Here is a 14884-nt window from a genome sequence, read left to right on the forward strand (position 1 = left end):
GTGCCACCAGGCTGTCCCCTCTTTTATTATTCTTTTAGTGGTTACCTTGAGAATATGATATGATCTTTGACATATTATAATTTAATATAAATATTTTTACCACTTGCCGGGAAATTCTAGGATGTTAGAGCATTTTAATTCTAATTACTGCTCCCTTCCCCTGTCTTTTGTGAGTATTGTTTTTATGTACTTTACGTATAGTCTTAGACCTCAAAGACAATATATTGTGGTAAAATATGCATAACATAAAATTTACCATTGTAACCATTGAAAAGTACACAATTCATTGGCATTAGGTGCATTCACAGAGTTCTGCAACAGCACCATCATGTAGTAGCTCCAAACAGAATCCCTGCACCCATAAGGCATTCACTCCATGTCCCTCCTCCCTGCAGCCCCTGGCCGCTACTCATCTGTTTTCTGTCTCTGGATTTACCTATTCTGGATCTTTCATATAAGTGGAATCAGGCAATATGTGGCCTTTTGTGCCTGGCTCCTTTCACTTAGCGTACCATTTCAAGCTTCATCCATGCTGTAGCTGCATCAGTATGACATCCCATTTTATACCTGAACAGTATCGCATTGTGTAGATACATCGCAGTTTGTGCATCCATTCGTTTGTTGATGGACTTAATGTTTTTTAACTTTTTGACTATTGTGAATAGAGCGGCTGTGAACGTTTGTGTATTTGCTTTTGTTTGAACACCTGTCTTCTTTTGGGTGTATACCTAGGAGTGGAATTGCTGGGTCATATAGTAATTAACTTGTTTTCACAGCAGCTATGACATTTCAGATGCCCACCAGCAATGAATGAGGGTTCCAGTTTCTTTGCATCCTCAGCAACGCTTGTTATTTTCTGTTGCTATTTTCATTTTGGTTATCCTAGTGGGTGTGAAATGGTATCTCATTGTTTTGATTTGCATTTCCCTAATGATTAATGATATTGAGCATCTTTTCATGTACTCCTTGGCCATTTGTATATCTTTGGAGAAATGTCTATTCAAATATGTTGCTCATGCTCATTTTTTAATTGGGTTTTCTTTTTGTTGTTGTAAGAATTCTTTAAATATCCTGGATACTAGATCCTTATCAGATAATTGACTTGCAGATGTTTTCTTCCATTTTTTTAGTTTGTCTTTTCATTTTCTTGATAGCATCCTTTGATGCACAAAAGTTTTAGATTTTGATGAAGTCCAATTTACTTTTTCTTTGGTTGTTTGTACTTTTTTTTTTTTTGGAAGATTAGCCCTGAGCTAACTGCTGCCAATCCTCCTCTTTTCACTGAGGAAGACTGGCCCTGAGCTAACATCCATGCCCATCTCCCTCTAGTTTATATGTAGGATGCCTACCACAGCATGGCGGGCCAAGCCATGCCATGTCCGCACCCGGGATCCGGACCAGTGAACCCCAGGCCACTGAAGCGGAACATGCGAACTTAACCCCTGTGCCACTGGGCTGGCCCCTGGTTGCTTGTGCTTTTGATGTCATATTTAAGAAACCTCTGCCAAATTCATAGTTATTAAGCTTTTTCCCTATGTTTTCTTCTAAGAGTTTTATAGTTTTAGTTCTTAAATTGAAGTCTTTGATCCATTTTGAGTTAATTTTTGTATGTGTTGAGATGAGAGTTCAAATTTGTTGTTTTACGTGTGGATGTCTACTTGTCCACGAACCATTTGTTGAAGAGACTGCTCTTTCCCCATTAATTGTCTTGGTACCCTTGTTGAAAATGAATTGATGATGGATGAATAGATTCATTTCTTCATTCTCAGTTCTACTCCATTAGTCTAGGTGTTTATCCCTCTGCCAATACCTCGCTATTCTGATATTATACTTAATAATGTAAAGTGTCAAGTATACATTATACAAGTAAGACACTTTAAAATAAATAAATAGCCATTAAAATTGTAAGTTATTCTTGTGCTACCTAAAATGACCTCACAAACTCCTAGGGGCACACTTGATATGCTTAGAAAACGCTCTGCACCTTTCTAGGAAATATTGTGAATTGCTCAGCAGTGTGCTGCAAACCACGGCCTTAATGCTCATTATTGCATTTATCAGCTTGAAAATGCTTAGCAGAGAACATTTTGTGGACCGGGTAAAAAGATGCAAAGTACACAAGTGTTAGGCAGAGGAGTGAAGTAGACACCCGCCTTTATCGTATTAATTTTCTGAAGATTATTATTTAGGAGAGCATCCAGTCTTTCTATCCCACAACTAAGACAAAGGTCTTTATTGGCTTTAAAGAGATTATACTTAAGTAAATATTAAGGCTGTTTACTGTAGAGAATAACGGATGGGATATATAAACCCTTAATGCCTTTGTCACTCTGGGGACTTCACTGTGGTGCCGAGGAGTGTGGAATGTAATGGAAATTCCAGGGATTGCAGTAGTGATGGCTGGCTGGTGTGGAATCGTGGTTTGCTATCTAGGGTAGGAGTTGGCAAACTTTTCTCTGAAGGGCCGGATGGTAAATGTTTAGGTCATACGGTCTGTGTCTGTAACTACCCAGATATACTGTAGGCTGAAAGCTGCCTTAGATAATGCATAAACCAATGAGTGTGGCCGTGTTCTAGTGAAACTTTGTTTACCAAGGAGGCTAGGCGTAGTTAGTTGATCCAAATCTAGAGGAAAAGACAGAAATACAAAAGAAAGTTGTATATTATAGCAATTTCCTTTTAAGTAAACTTTATATAGATGTAGAACATGCAGTGTTCTGCTCAGAGAATCTTCACAACTCATGTAATCAGCACCTAGGTTATATGGGTTATAGTAATCATATACACACACACAAACATATATATATGATTATTATAACCCACATATATACACGTACACACACACATGTAACTGCTTGTGTTAAGAAATGGGGCATTAACAGCACCCTGGAAGTCCTCATTGTGCTCCATCCAATCAATACCCATCCTCATAAGACAAACCACTATCCTGAAGTCTAACAACGTCTTGCCCATTTATTGAACTTTATAAGATGAAATCATACAGAATGTTTCCTTATGTCTGACTTCTCTTGGTCACTATGTGAGATTTGCTACATTATTGTGTTTAGAAGTAGGTTGTTCATTCTTTCTGTTATATGGTATTCCATTATGTGGACTGCTCCCATGTATTTACCCATTCTATGTTGAAGTGCATTTGCATTATTTTTAGTTGCTGGGTGTTAAAAATAGCACTTCAGTGAGCATTTGTAAACATGTCTTTTTGGTGCACTTATATTCACATTTCTGTAGGGCTATACCCAGGAGTAGAATTGCCGGGTTACAAGGTTTGCATGTGGTCAGCTTTGGCTGATGCTGCCAAATAGTTTTTGAGTCATTGTAGCGATTTTCCCTCTTTTCTGGCAGTATGTGAGACTTCCAGTTGCTCCATATCCTCCTCAATCCTTGGTTTTGTCTGTCTCTTTAATTCTAGCAGTACTGGTGGGTATTTTTTGTTGTACATTTGCTATAACTTGGATCTTCACTTCAACCCCGTGGGTAGGCAGGATGGAAATCATGCTCATCTCTGGGTGAAGAATTGAGCTGAGTGACAATCTGGTTTGCAGAGAACTCGCTCAGCACTTGGCAGGACTGAGACGACTCCTAAGTCGTGTGGCTCACAGTCCTGCACTCCTCACCGTCTCCCTGCTCTGTGACCTGTAACTCATATTTTAACTTAAAAAGTTACACCACTTTTCAGACATAGACATTAAAAATAGTATGTATTGTGTGTACATGTTTTATTGGAAATTGGGGCTGCATCTTGGGCTGGGCTGTCCACAATGCTCCGTGGCGCCCCTTCGCTCTACTTGCTTGTTGTTGCAGTGCTAACATAAATTGTGTGTCTGTGGAGATGCAAATAGAATATTGGCAGCGAACAGAATGACAGATTATTATAGATATATATATAATTAATTTTTTGCATTGTCAAAGGAAGCATTATACTCAGCAGTAGTACACTGCTGGATCATTCTCAGAAAGGCCCTGCTTCAGACTTTGAGCCTCGAAGTCTGTGATTTAGCCAGAAGGTGAGGCTATAGATACTTGAGGATTTATTCTGTTATAATTTTAACATACAGTAGTTTTGTTAAATTTGGATAATGTGTATGTCGTGTCTGAATATATATCTACCTGAGTTTGAAGTCTTTCTTTAGAAATAATTTACAGTGAATAAAAGCAAATATTTGAAAGAGGCTTGATAATTATTTTAAAAATAATGAGAGAAAATGTAGGAATATGAGGCATAAGAAGAAGACGTCACACAAATACGAATACTGACAAAATGGGCATTGAAAGCACACCCAGGTAAAGGTGAACTTGTTCCTGGAAATAATTGCAGCGCGAATATGAGTGACCTGACTCTATTAGGACCATTTAATGAGTTTCTGAGCAAGTATCTGCCTTTAAGGCTGTCCAAGACATGCTTCATACCATTTATCATGGTACCAGTACCAATGCTTTGGACTCTTTAAGTGTCTCATTGAAACTACTCATGCTTTTGACAACGAGGGTACTTGGCTCTCGGTTGAATGTATTTCGTACTGAAAGAACATAAAGAGTCCTACGCTTACAATTGGTGTAAAATGCTGTCGATAAAATCCTGGTTCGTCTGCTGTTTTTATGCTAGGCTCGAGGTGGAAACCGGAGTCTCATCTCAGAAACTATGAACTTAAGAGGCGTGGAAGCCTGATTGGTTAGGAGGGCCTGAGTTGTGAGTTGAAAATTACTCCCAGCTTTGCCATGGGCCGATTGTGTGATTTTGACCAAGTAGCTTAATTTCGCTGGGGTCTTAGTTTCCTAAGCTGTACAACAAGGGTGTGGACTGTAGGACTCACCTTTTCTTCCAAGTAATTTTATTTCTTACTTAATTTAATTCTTTTTGAATAGGTAATACATTATAATGGTTCAAAATTTAAAAGTTGGGAAGTCGCCTTTCCCAGTCCTATTCCCCAGGCAGATTTCATACAGGCAACCAATGCGATTATTTTTTCCTACAGTTTTACAGGGATATTTACTGCACATACAGGCAAATGCGTGGGATAGCTCTGCCCCCCCTCCCTTTTTTAAGGAAATTATTGCATCTAGAACATACTGCTTTACCACTGAATACATTTTGAGGATTATGTTTCCATGTGAACACATTTCATTTCCAAATGAGAACCTACTTAATAGTAAATACATTTGACTAGATAATAGGGACAATTCAGAAAGTGCAAGAGTTTTCCCTGATACTACCCCCTCCTCGGTGCGGGCACTTTTGAGCTGACAGATGTTGTTCCCTCCTGGAGGAAGGCAGGTGCTGATGGCTGATGCTGTTAACCCAGGAGAGAGATTCTACAAAGGAAATACTGTACATACAGTTGAGCTAGCTCCTAGGAACAACCAAGGCTAAGGTATATATTTACAAAATAAGAATAGTTAGTGGATACCTAACAAGCTGCAAAAATATTAAATCTAGCTTAGGTAGCTCTGAGGTGGAGGGCATGAGTCACTGTAAAAGTAGGGATTAGAAATATTGGTCTTGAGAGCTTCAGACAACTGAGAAGAGACCAAAAATGTTACTAGCTTTTATCTCATCTCCAAATATTTAGCAAACATTTGTTAGGCACATATTATGTTCCAGGCCTTATATAAGGCTTTGGAGATAAACGATGAAGCAGGAAGGATTCGGGGCCCAAACACTTCCGAGTTTTACCTGAAAAAGTCTAGTTGTGTTAAAGCCTGAGTGCTGACAAATGTGGGCGGAGCAGTAGAAAACAGGAGACAGGAAAGGCAGAGTAAGAAAGAAGTAGAAAAGAGGAGAAAGAATGGTAGAGTTTAGCCAAAGTGGTACCAGTTTGAAGTAGGGGCAACTATCAGACCCGAAGATCTACTTGGTGACTTGGGAGAGCATTATGATATCAGAGGGTGAAAAAGTGGGAGCAGAATGCTGACGTGGTTAGAGAGCTAGGTTCTTGGAGGATTGTGGGGGGTGATGGACACAGGGAACTGAGGCTAGTGCCTGTTGAGAGCAGAGGATAGGGGGATCAGCTCTATTTTGGAAAGGTTTTTATTCAAAATGTAAAAATAAATGCAGATAAAAAGTCTGGGGTTAGCTCAGTTACTTTAGAAGCTGAAACTGATGTATCTCTTATTTTAACATTAAAAATGCCTTATCAAGATTTATGGAAAGCTGTTAAATGCACAGTGCTTAAGTGTTTAAGTCAGGAGGAGCAAATTTGAGTTAAATCCATGCAATGATAGGTTTTGTTGGAACTTGGTGTCATATTATAGAGAGGCATTTTGTATGAGATCAACGTAAGTTCTTGAGATTGGGGATGAGGACAGACCTTTGCCATTAAGATTTAGCTGGCTGGCCTGATTGCTGAGCCTGGTCTGGGGAGAAGAGCATTTTGTAAGATAGCTCTTCTAGTCCCGAGTTATTACAAACCAGGCCTGAAAGTAGTTATGGAATAATATGGTTATGGGTTGAGGGGTAGGACATGAGTAGGAAGGATGAGCATTGCAGAGATGGCTGTGCTTCTAAATTGTTGGTAGGCTCTGGTCTCTATAGCGTCCAGAGGCATTATCTTATTTAATCTGTGCGACTCTGAGATAGGCTTTATTATTTTTGGGGGTGAAAGATAGAAAGCTATTATTATATACTATTTAGAATCTATGTAAAGAGTTAAATTGCTTTTGAAACCCTTCAAATTTTTGTCAAGGAAAACAAAGCTGCTCAAACAATTTCTTGTCTTTGAGCAATCAGTTTTTGTTTAATTTTGATAGAGAATTTGAGTTCTGGGTGGCAGGAAGGGTGAACAGTTAAAGAGGATGGTGGTCATATCTGTGTGTGTAATGTGACCATTTGGGAAAACTGACTGGAATTCTACCTGCTGGGCCTCTCTCGCACCAGTGAAATCTTAGAATGATCCACCCCTGTCCTCCTGGAGCACGGAAACATGTAGTTGAAAAATACTGTCCTGGATAAACTCTTAGATTTGAGCTGGATGCAGTAGCTTTGTGCTTATTTTGTGAGTGTGGCGAGGGGAGCTACAGAGAGAACTTACTCTGATTTGGGAAACATTAGGAATATGTATCGCCAAAAATCTCACGTGAAGTTCTTCTAGCTGCCCTTTATAAATGCAACTATCCTCAGGAGGGCTGACCATTAAGAAGCCACCATTCATTTGATCATACCTTACTTAGATCTCTAGCCTGTTAAAATCCAGTGGCCTCTGTGGCTTCAGAGATTCCCCCCCCCGCCCCCGCCAAACAGTGCATGTATGCGTAGATGTATAGTATTTGCAGGTAGTTTTCGCGGGGTTCATGGATCTCCTGAAGCCCATTCTAAGTAAGCATACATTAATTTCATAGACCTCTTTCTGAACAACAGATGCTCTGGGGACCAGAAATTTGAGTGAATTTGAAGAAATGACAGACAAAAGAGGTTTTTTTGAGGCCTAGGACTCTGCCCAGAAAGGGCTGACTGAGTAGAAAGAAGACAAAGTGCAGATGATAGAGGCCCACCTAGTCCTGGGAGAAAGGAGAAAGGCTTCGTGCTTTCTTGGTGCAAAGAGAAATAGCCACATTTACAAAGTGTGTTCTCCTCAAGCACAGTGAAAGTGTAGCGATGCTGTGGACTTTAAAATTATGCTCAAGTGGAAACTAAAGCATGGATTCCTCCCCCTGACCCTCCAGTTACACTTTAATTTGAATTGTTGTTTTGAGTTTGTCTTTGAACTAAATTAATATATTATCAGTAGAGGAAAGGGCTTACTGAAAAAGTAATTTTATTATGTTTTGAGATTTAGTACAGAGGGAAGTCTTTCTTCTTAACATAAAAATATTTTCTGGAAAAGTTTTAATTCATAAGCAAAATGACATCATTTTTCAGTTTTAAATGTACAGTTTCTTGTCTCTTAGGGTTTTATCTGTCAGTTGCAGTTAATTAAATCCCTTCTCATTTTTGGATAATATATTAGGTAGTTTCAATATCGAGGCTATGAAAATTGTTTCATTCTATGTCCTGAAATAGCTTTGTAATTTTGCATTTTAGAAATTAAGTTTAGGAGCTCTTTCATTACTGTATTCAACCTTTAGGTTAAAACACTTACTACTCAGTTCCTAAAACACAGTTTTCAACAGATATTTTACTTGGACGTTCCTAACCTCTAAACTACTTCTTCCTGAAGTACAAAATTATCCAAAGGGCGTAATAATAATATATCAATTGATGTGGTCAACAATCATTTTATTTGGACTTGGGGAATCATAAAACATTTTGTTATTAGTTTAGTGTAGAAATTTTGAATGTATTGTCTTTGAGTAGCATGTGGATAAAGTTAAGAATAAATAGAATAAAAATCATGTTTATCTTTTCCTTAGTAGACCCATTTTGTTTATGAATGAAGTTTGAGTTTTTTGAATTACGTTAGTATTTCTCGAAACTGGAAATCACTTTATTCAAGGACCTGCCAGGAGAGGTTTTGAAGCTGCTGCCAGCTTTCTGCCTCTGTCTCTGCTCCCCTCCTACGTTGTTTCCAGCCCACCGCCCATCCTTTGGAATTTCACAGTTCTTGCTTTAATGCAGATTCTGCCGTAGGCGAGGAGGACTGTTGGCCAAACTTGGAACTGCAAGCTGTTTTCTCAAAAGAGGAATTTAAGGGTCTATCGAAAATTTGGAATGCCTGTGTTTGCCAACGGACGTTTGAGAAACAGAAGAGCTTGTTAAGCTTACTTGAGTCTTAAAATTAACCCCTACTCTACTTTCAAATTTCTAAATTCTAATATTTTGGGGTCAAATTTGATACAAAGAGTCATATGTGACATTTCTAGTCTTTGTATAGTTAATAGGTATTATATCTTTGTGCCCAAATTATAAGACGTAGAGTATATTTACTTATTTTAAAGAATTGTAGAGGTTTAAGACATCTTTATTTTGTGACATTCTTTACAAACTTTTGTGATTATTACATAGTTATTCTTATTTGAAAATACTTTTACGTTTATAGCCGTTTACCTTCCTGGGTTTGTAGAAGCACACTGTGAAACCTGAGGATTGTCCAAAGCATTGCAATCCTTTATCTTCCTAAACCATAACTATATGAGAGAACAAAAGCTTTTTTCTTTTTGAGTTCATCTTGATTTGTAGCAGTTTTCCGAGGTAGGTGGAATTAGTGAATTAGCTTTTATATTTCTGCTAGAGTTTTGTTTACTGAGTGATTTAAGAAGCAGTGTGGATTACTGATGCACTCTCAGGGACTTAGAGGTGAAGTGCCTCCCGATTTGTAGTGGCTTTGAAACAACATTAGCATGTAGGCAAGGTTAAGAAACATGGCGGCTTTTGTGTGTCTTTGCGTGGGCGTGAAGCTTTTGTGTGTCTTTGCGTGGGCGTCAAGCTTCAGGAGTTTAGTGTCCAGTTTCTAAAAATCCTACTAACAAATATTTAGAATTCTGTTGGCCTTTGTCTCAGTCATCTCCACGTTTCTCATTTCTAACTTAAAAACATGTCCATTTAAAAAATTTAAGACATCGCTAATTTCATCCAAAATCTGTCATAAATCTCTGACATAATTTGGTTTCTAAACAATAACCAAATAATTTAGTTTTATTTATGCGATGAGAATAACAACTGGTATTTATTGTGTATACTTATGCAATTTTATAGATGGAGTTTTAACATTGAATGCGGAGAACACTAATTATGCCTGTCAAGTTCCAAACTTCCATAAATGTGAAATCTGTCTGCTATCTTTTCCAAAAGAGTCCCAGTTTCAACGCCACATGAGGGATCACGAGCGAAATGACAAGGTATGTATTTTCAAAAGGGATATCAGAAATGTGAGCGTTGAAACTGGAGGTATTGTAAAAATCAACATGTAAAATAAAAATTTTTCTCATGACTTAGATTCCTAAATTGTGGAGTGTTTTATATTATATAAATATTTTGACCTTTTGTTTTTAGTTGTAGTTGTATTCCTAGACATTATTAGGTAATGAGAGAGAGAGTTTGTCTAGTGAATCTATGTATATATTGAAGTTATTTATGAATGGACAAAGAAATACTCTTAAAATACAACTTTTCCCAGTAGTTTCGATTTCCTAGGTGACTGAGCACAGAATTGGTTTATCTTGATGTGTTTTTCTCCAGCAGAGTGTTACTGTTTTATTATCTCGAATACCATTTTAAAATGGTATTTGAGGTATTTTAGATCGTATTTCAGCAGGGAACAACACTATCTTAAATAGAGATTTGAACACTTTTTTGCAGTGCCCCTTGTGGGATATGTCAAAGATGTTAGTGTCTTGATGGAATGGTCTGCCTGATAGATGGAAAGTGGCAGTTAAAACTACAATTAAAAAAGTGATTGCCGACTTTTCTCTAGGTTTGGAGAATGTCAGCTAGTGAGCCATTGAGACCAGAAAAACACCAGGGATCTCTTCTCTAGAGAACAGTGTATGACCAACTCTGGCTTTACTTTCAGCATGAACGATAATGCTGTAACCAGTATCCACTGGCGTTATCTTCCCAAGTTCAAGATGTGAAAATACAGACTCATTAGGGTCTTGATATTTCAGAGAGAAATACCAGTGATTACTTTATCTTTCTACAAGTAAAAGGCATTTGGGGAAAACTTTAGAGTGGGATAAGCAACTCTTTTAAAATCTAGTAAAAATTTTGATGATTACTTATTTTACTTAAAGTGATTTTGTTTATAGCCATGGAGTTGGTCAGAAAGGAAAGGAAAAATCCTACCCAATGGGTGGGAGTTTCTCACGTTTGTTTTCTTAGAGGCTGCATCCTGATACATTTATATGCCGTATTTCTTATTAGAAATGTTTTCTGTATAGATGTGTTGTCGTCCTTATAATTCTTTGGTAAATTCTGTAAGGAGCTTTACTGTGTCCATTTTGCGTTTATTGACTTCAGAAGTTCCTTAGAAAGATTGTAGATTCTGGTACTTGTGAATATTTGAATGACATTTATTGTGGAAAGATTATATTTCAGTGGCTTCTTGACTTTTCTCTCCAAATAGCCACATCGATGTGACCAGTGCCCCCAAACATTTAATGTTGAATTCAACCTGACACTTCATAAATGTACCCACAATGGGGAAGATCCTACCTGTCCTGTGTGTCACAAGAAATTCTCCAGAGTGGCTAGTCTCAAAGCGCATATTATGCTGCATGAGAAGGAAGAGGTAATTGATTATTTTGGCCTATACTTTGTTAACTGATCTTTAACATGCATCTACTATTTAGGAGGATTTTAGGTATAAACTAGTTCAAAAAGCCTTTCTTATAGATTTCAAGGAGTTAATTATCATTAAATTTGCCTGGGCGAATCTTCAGTTTACTGATAAACCTTTTATTTTCTGGCTATACCTTAGAGCAGAGACATTTTAATGTGTAGTATATTTGGAGGGTCAAAATATGTCCATGTTGGCTAGAAGAGACCCCCCCCCCTTTTTTTTTTTAACAGAAATTAACTTTTGTAGGATTCTGTAGTGGCCAAAAGTAGATTTTCTGCCTCTGAAGATGGTAGAATCTCCTCACTTTGCTCCTGGATCCCCTGACATGTTTGAGAGAAGAGAAGAAATGCGTGATGACCCAAGGCAGTTTATATATAAAGTGAACAATCCTGAAAGGAGCCCAGGCGTAGCCTTGGGGCAGCTTCAAGGCTGACAGGCTACACTGGCCATGTGTACAGAAGAGGCCTCTATGTTGCTGGAGTGGATGCGCCTAATTTGAAGTGTAAATGGCTGTTGCTTTAAAAATAGCACACCTTCCCCCCTCAGCCAAATTATTATCGTAGAAAATTAGGAAAATGAAAAAAAGTAAAAAGGAGAAAATAAAATTACCTCTAATCTACCATCCAGGGATAATTATGGATAGCTATTTGGTATATTTTCCTCCTGAGACAGAAAAACAAGTACAGTATTTAATTGCATATATAAAATTTGCATCTTAAAAATTGAGTTCATACTTTCCATGTAGCTTTGTATCCTCTTTTTATATATGCCTTTAATTTTTAATATTAAATAATTTGTTTCTATCTTTTTAAATCTTCTTGTATCCGTGATGCATATTTATTTTGGAAAAAGTTAGAAACTAGACATTAACTAAAGTAACATTGTTAAAAGAACCAGTAATCACACCAGTTGGAGAGAGTGCACATATAGTCTCTCAAGCTTATTTTTTTGCTGTACATGCTTTCCACAATAGTTTATATATTTAAGAATAGTTTTTTTAATACAAAAATAGGTATGCTACTGTTTGGTAACCTACCCATTTCCCTTAATATGTTGTAAATATATTTTCCCCCTTTTCGCTTACTATATCCTAAATGTTTTCCTCATGTCAATATTGTAAATTACTCTAAGTCTTCAGCATCTAGACATAGCATAGTGATATTTGATCATTTCCTTTATTATTTAACATTTAACTTGTTTATACCTTTTCCGTATTATAAATAATACATCTTTATGTGTATCTTTAGTTATTTCATTAGGATGGATTCCTACAGGTGGGTTTACTGAGTTAACAAGACTTTTTTAAGTTCTTTGCAGAATGCCCCCTTATGTTCTAGAGAGTGTGCTGCTTTATGCCTTCCCCTGCAGAGCGTAGGCACGCCTGTCTCACTCAGCCGTAGTGCAGTGCTATTCAGAATTGGCCACTGTTTTACTTTTAAAAAGCAGAAAATGTTTTTATTAAATAATGGCGTATTAAAATATTTTGGAATAAGTTGTATGTACACATAGTAAGAAAGCAAGAGTAGTGAAGGGTACATGGAGTTGTCAAGTCTCTGTCAACCTCTGACTTCAGTTCTTCCCCAAAAAGCAGCTTCTATTAGCAGTTTTTTGTGTATGCTACTAGGGGCACCTGTGTATTTATAAATCTCCTCTGCACCCCTTTTAATACAACCCATATTATTCTGTGCCTGTTTCCTTCAGTTAACTGTATCTCAGGTATTGTTACACATCTGTTCATCAGAGAGCTTTCTCATTGTTTTTTGTTTTTGGTTTTTTAAAATTAATTAATTACTTTGAGGAAGATTAGCCCTGAGCTAACATCTGCTGCTGGTCTTCCTCTTTTTGCTGAGGAAGATTGGCCCTGAGCTAACATCTGTGCCCATCTTCCTCTACTTTATATGTGGGATGCCCTCCACAGCATGGCTTGGCAAGTGGTGCATAGGTCCACACCCGGGATCTGAACCGGCAAACCCCAGGCCACTGAAGTGGAACATGCAAACTTAACCGCTGCACCACCAGGCCTGCCCTAATTTATTTATTTTTTGAGGAAGATTGGCCCTGAGCTAACATCCGTGCCCATCTTCCTCTACTTTATATGTGGGACGCCTGCCATAGCATGGCTTGATAAATGGTTGGTAGGTCTGTGCCTGGATCCAAATGGGCAAACCTGGGCTGCTGAAGCAGAGCTTGCGAATTTAACTGGTATGCTACTGGGCTGGCCCTGTCTTATTGTTTTTAACAGCCACATGGTATTATCATAATCAGCAGGTCACTATTCTTAGACGTATACAATGCAAGCAAAGCTACAGTGAGCACTATGTTCATTTACAGATTCTGGTTCTTGTGACTTGCTTAGAGATACTTCCCAAGTTTAAAACTGCTGTTTTTCACCTCCCACCGTGTCTTCTAGTGCAGTACACATAGAGATTTCAGGGGCGTGAGCTCACACTCATGCCTCCAATCCAGTCCCTCCTGGCAGGGCTCCCGTGTGCCTCCCCTAGTTCCTGTTTGTGTGTCCCTTCTCCACAGTGAGGACCCTGACTCCCACAGGCCAGCACATATTCACTCCCTTTGCTCAATCCTACATCACGTCTGCAATAGTTTCACACTTGCTTGGCCCACACCACTGTAAATAAACCTTCTAAAAAGCAGTCAGGACTTAAAGTAAGTACAGGGTAATTTGATTCAGTTTGCTTTCTATTTTAGGCCCACTCCTTCCTGTTCCTTTTTTTTTGGTGAGAAAGATTGGCCCTGACCTAACATCTGTTGCTAATCTTCCTCTTTTTGCTAGAAGAAGATTGTCCCTTAGCTAACACTGTGCCAGTCTTCCCCTGTTTTTTTTGTGCGTGGGACGCTGCCACAACATGGCTTGATGAACTGTGTGTAGTTCTGCGCCCGGGATCCAAACCCATGAACCCTGGGCTGCCAAAGTGGAGTGCGACCTTAACCACTACACCACCTGGTAGTGCACCCTTGTTCCCATTCTTGTGGTGCACAACCCTCAATCAGCTGCCCTCCATCAGAGTTAGGTTAGTCTGACCACAAAGACAACCCAAAGCAGAGTGGGGATTTAGTTTCTGAATATTTGGATATTAATTTACATTCAAAGTCAAAATGATACAAACAAGGAGCGCTCAGAGAAGAATGGCTCCCTCCCGTGCCCTCCGCCTCACTCCTTCAGCCTTTCCTACTAGTTGTTCTGGTTTGTCTCTGCTGTGTTTCTCTTTGTAACGATATGCAAATGTTTGTATGTTTCTTATTTTCCTTTTCTGGTTTATTATTAATACAAACGTTAAAAATCAGTTCGTATTTTTATTTTTTATTTTGATTGCGTTAAAGTTTCATATTGCTACAGGGGAGAATTGAACATGTTTACAATAGTGAATCTTTGTCAAAACATCACTTAGTAACATTTTGTTCATATGGATTCAGTACATTCTTTAAATTCTTAAATGTTTTAAGACTTTTATTAATATCATTTAGGAGGATCTTTCAGTTATATATTGTTTGTTATTTGACTACAGGAAAGCAGAACATTTTTGTGTATTAATATACATTAATATACAAAAAGCAAAACATTTTTGTATATTAGTTTTGTAGCTTGCCGTCCTACCAGATTCTCTTTGGGTTTCAGGTATATAACTTCATCTAGA

At 38.1% G+C, this 14884-nt stretch overlaps 1 protein-coding gene across 16 annotated transcripts in view; it reads left to right on the forward strand.

Annotated features, from left to right (window-relative positions):
- ZNF236 (zinc finger protein 236) overlaps positions 1 to 14884 on the forward strand; it is a 117621-nt gene that overhangs the window by 9382 nt on the left and 93355 nt on the right. For all 16 annotated transcript variants that reach the window (XR_011542133.1, XR_011542131.1, XR_011542132.1 and 13 more), the window contains 2 exons: positions 9647 to 9789; positions 11016 to 11180. Coding sequence is in view for 12 of the 16 variants with exons in the window: in XM_070627914.1 (XP_070484015.1) it covers positions 9647 to 9789; positions 11016 to 11180 (308 nt within the window). In the remaining 4 variants the exon portion in view is untranslated. Of the gene's footprint in view, positions 1 to 9646; positions 9790 to 11015; positions 11181 to 14884 lie in introns of those variants that run through there.

Source organism: Equus przewalskii, chromosome 7, assembly GCF_037783145.1.
Source record: "Equus przewalskii isolate Varuska chromosome 7, EquPr2, whole genome shotgun sequence".
Taxonomy (NCBI): domain Eukaryota; kingdom Metazoa; phylum Chordata; class Mammalia; order Perissodactyla; family Equidae; genus Equus; species Equus przewalskii.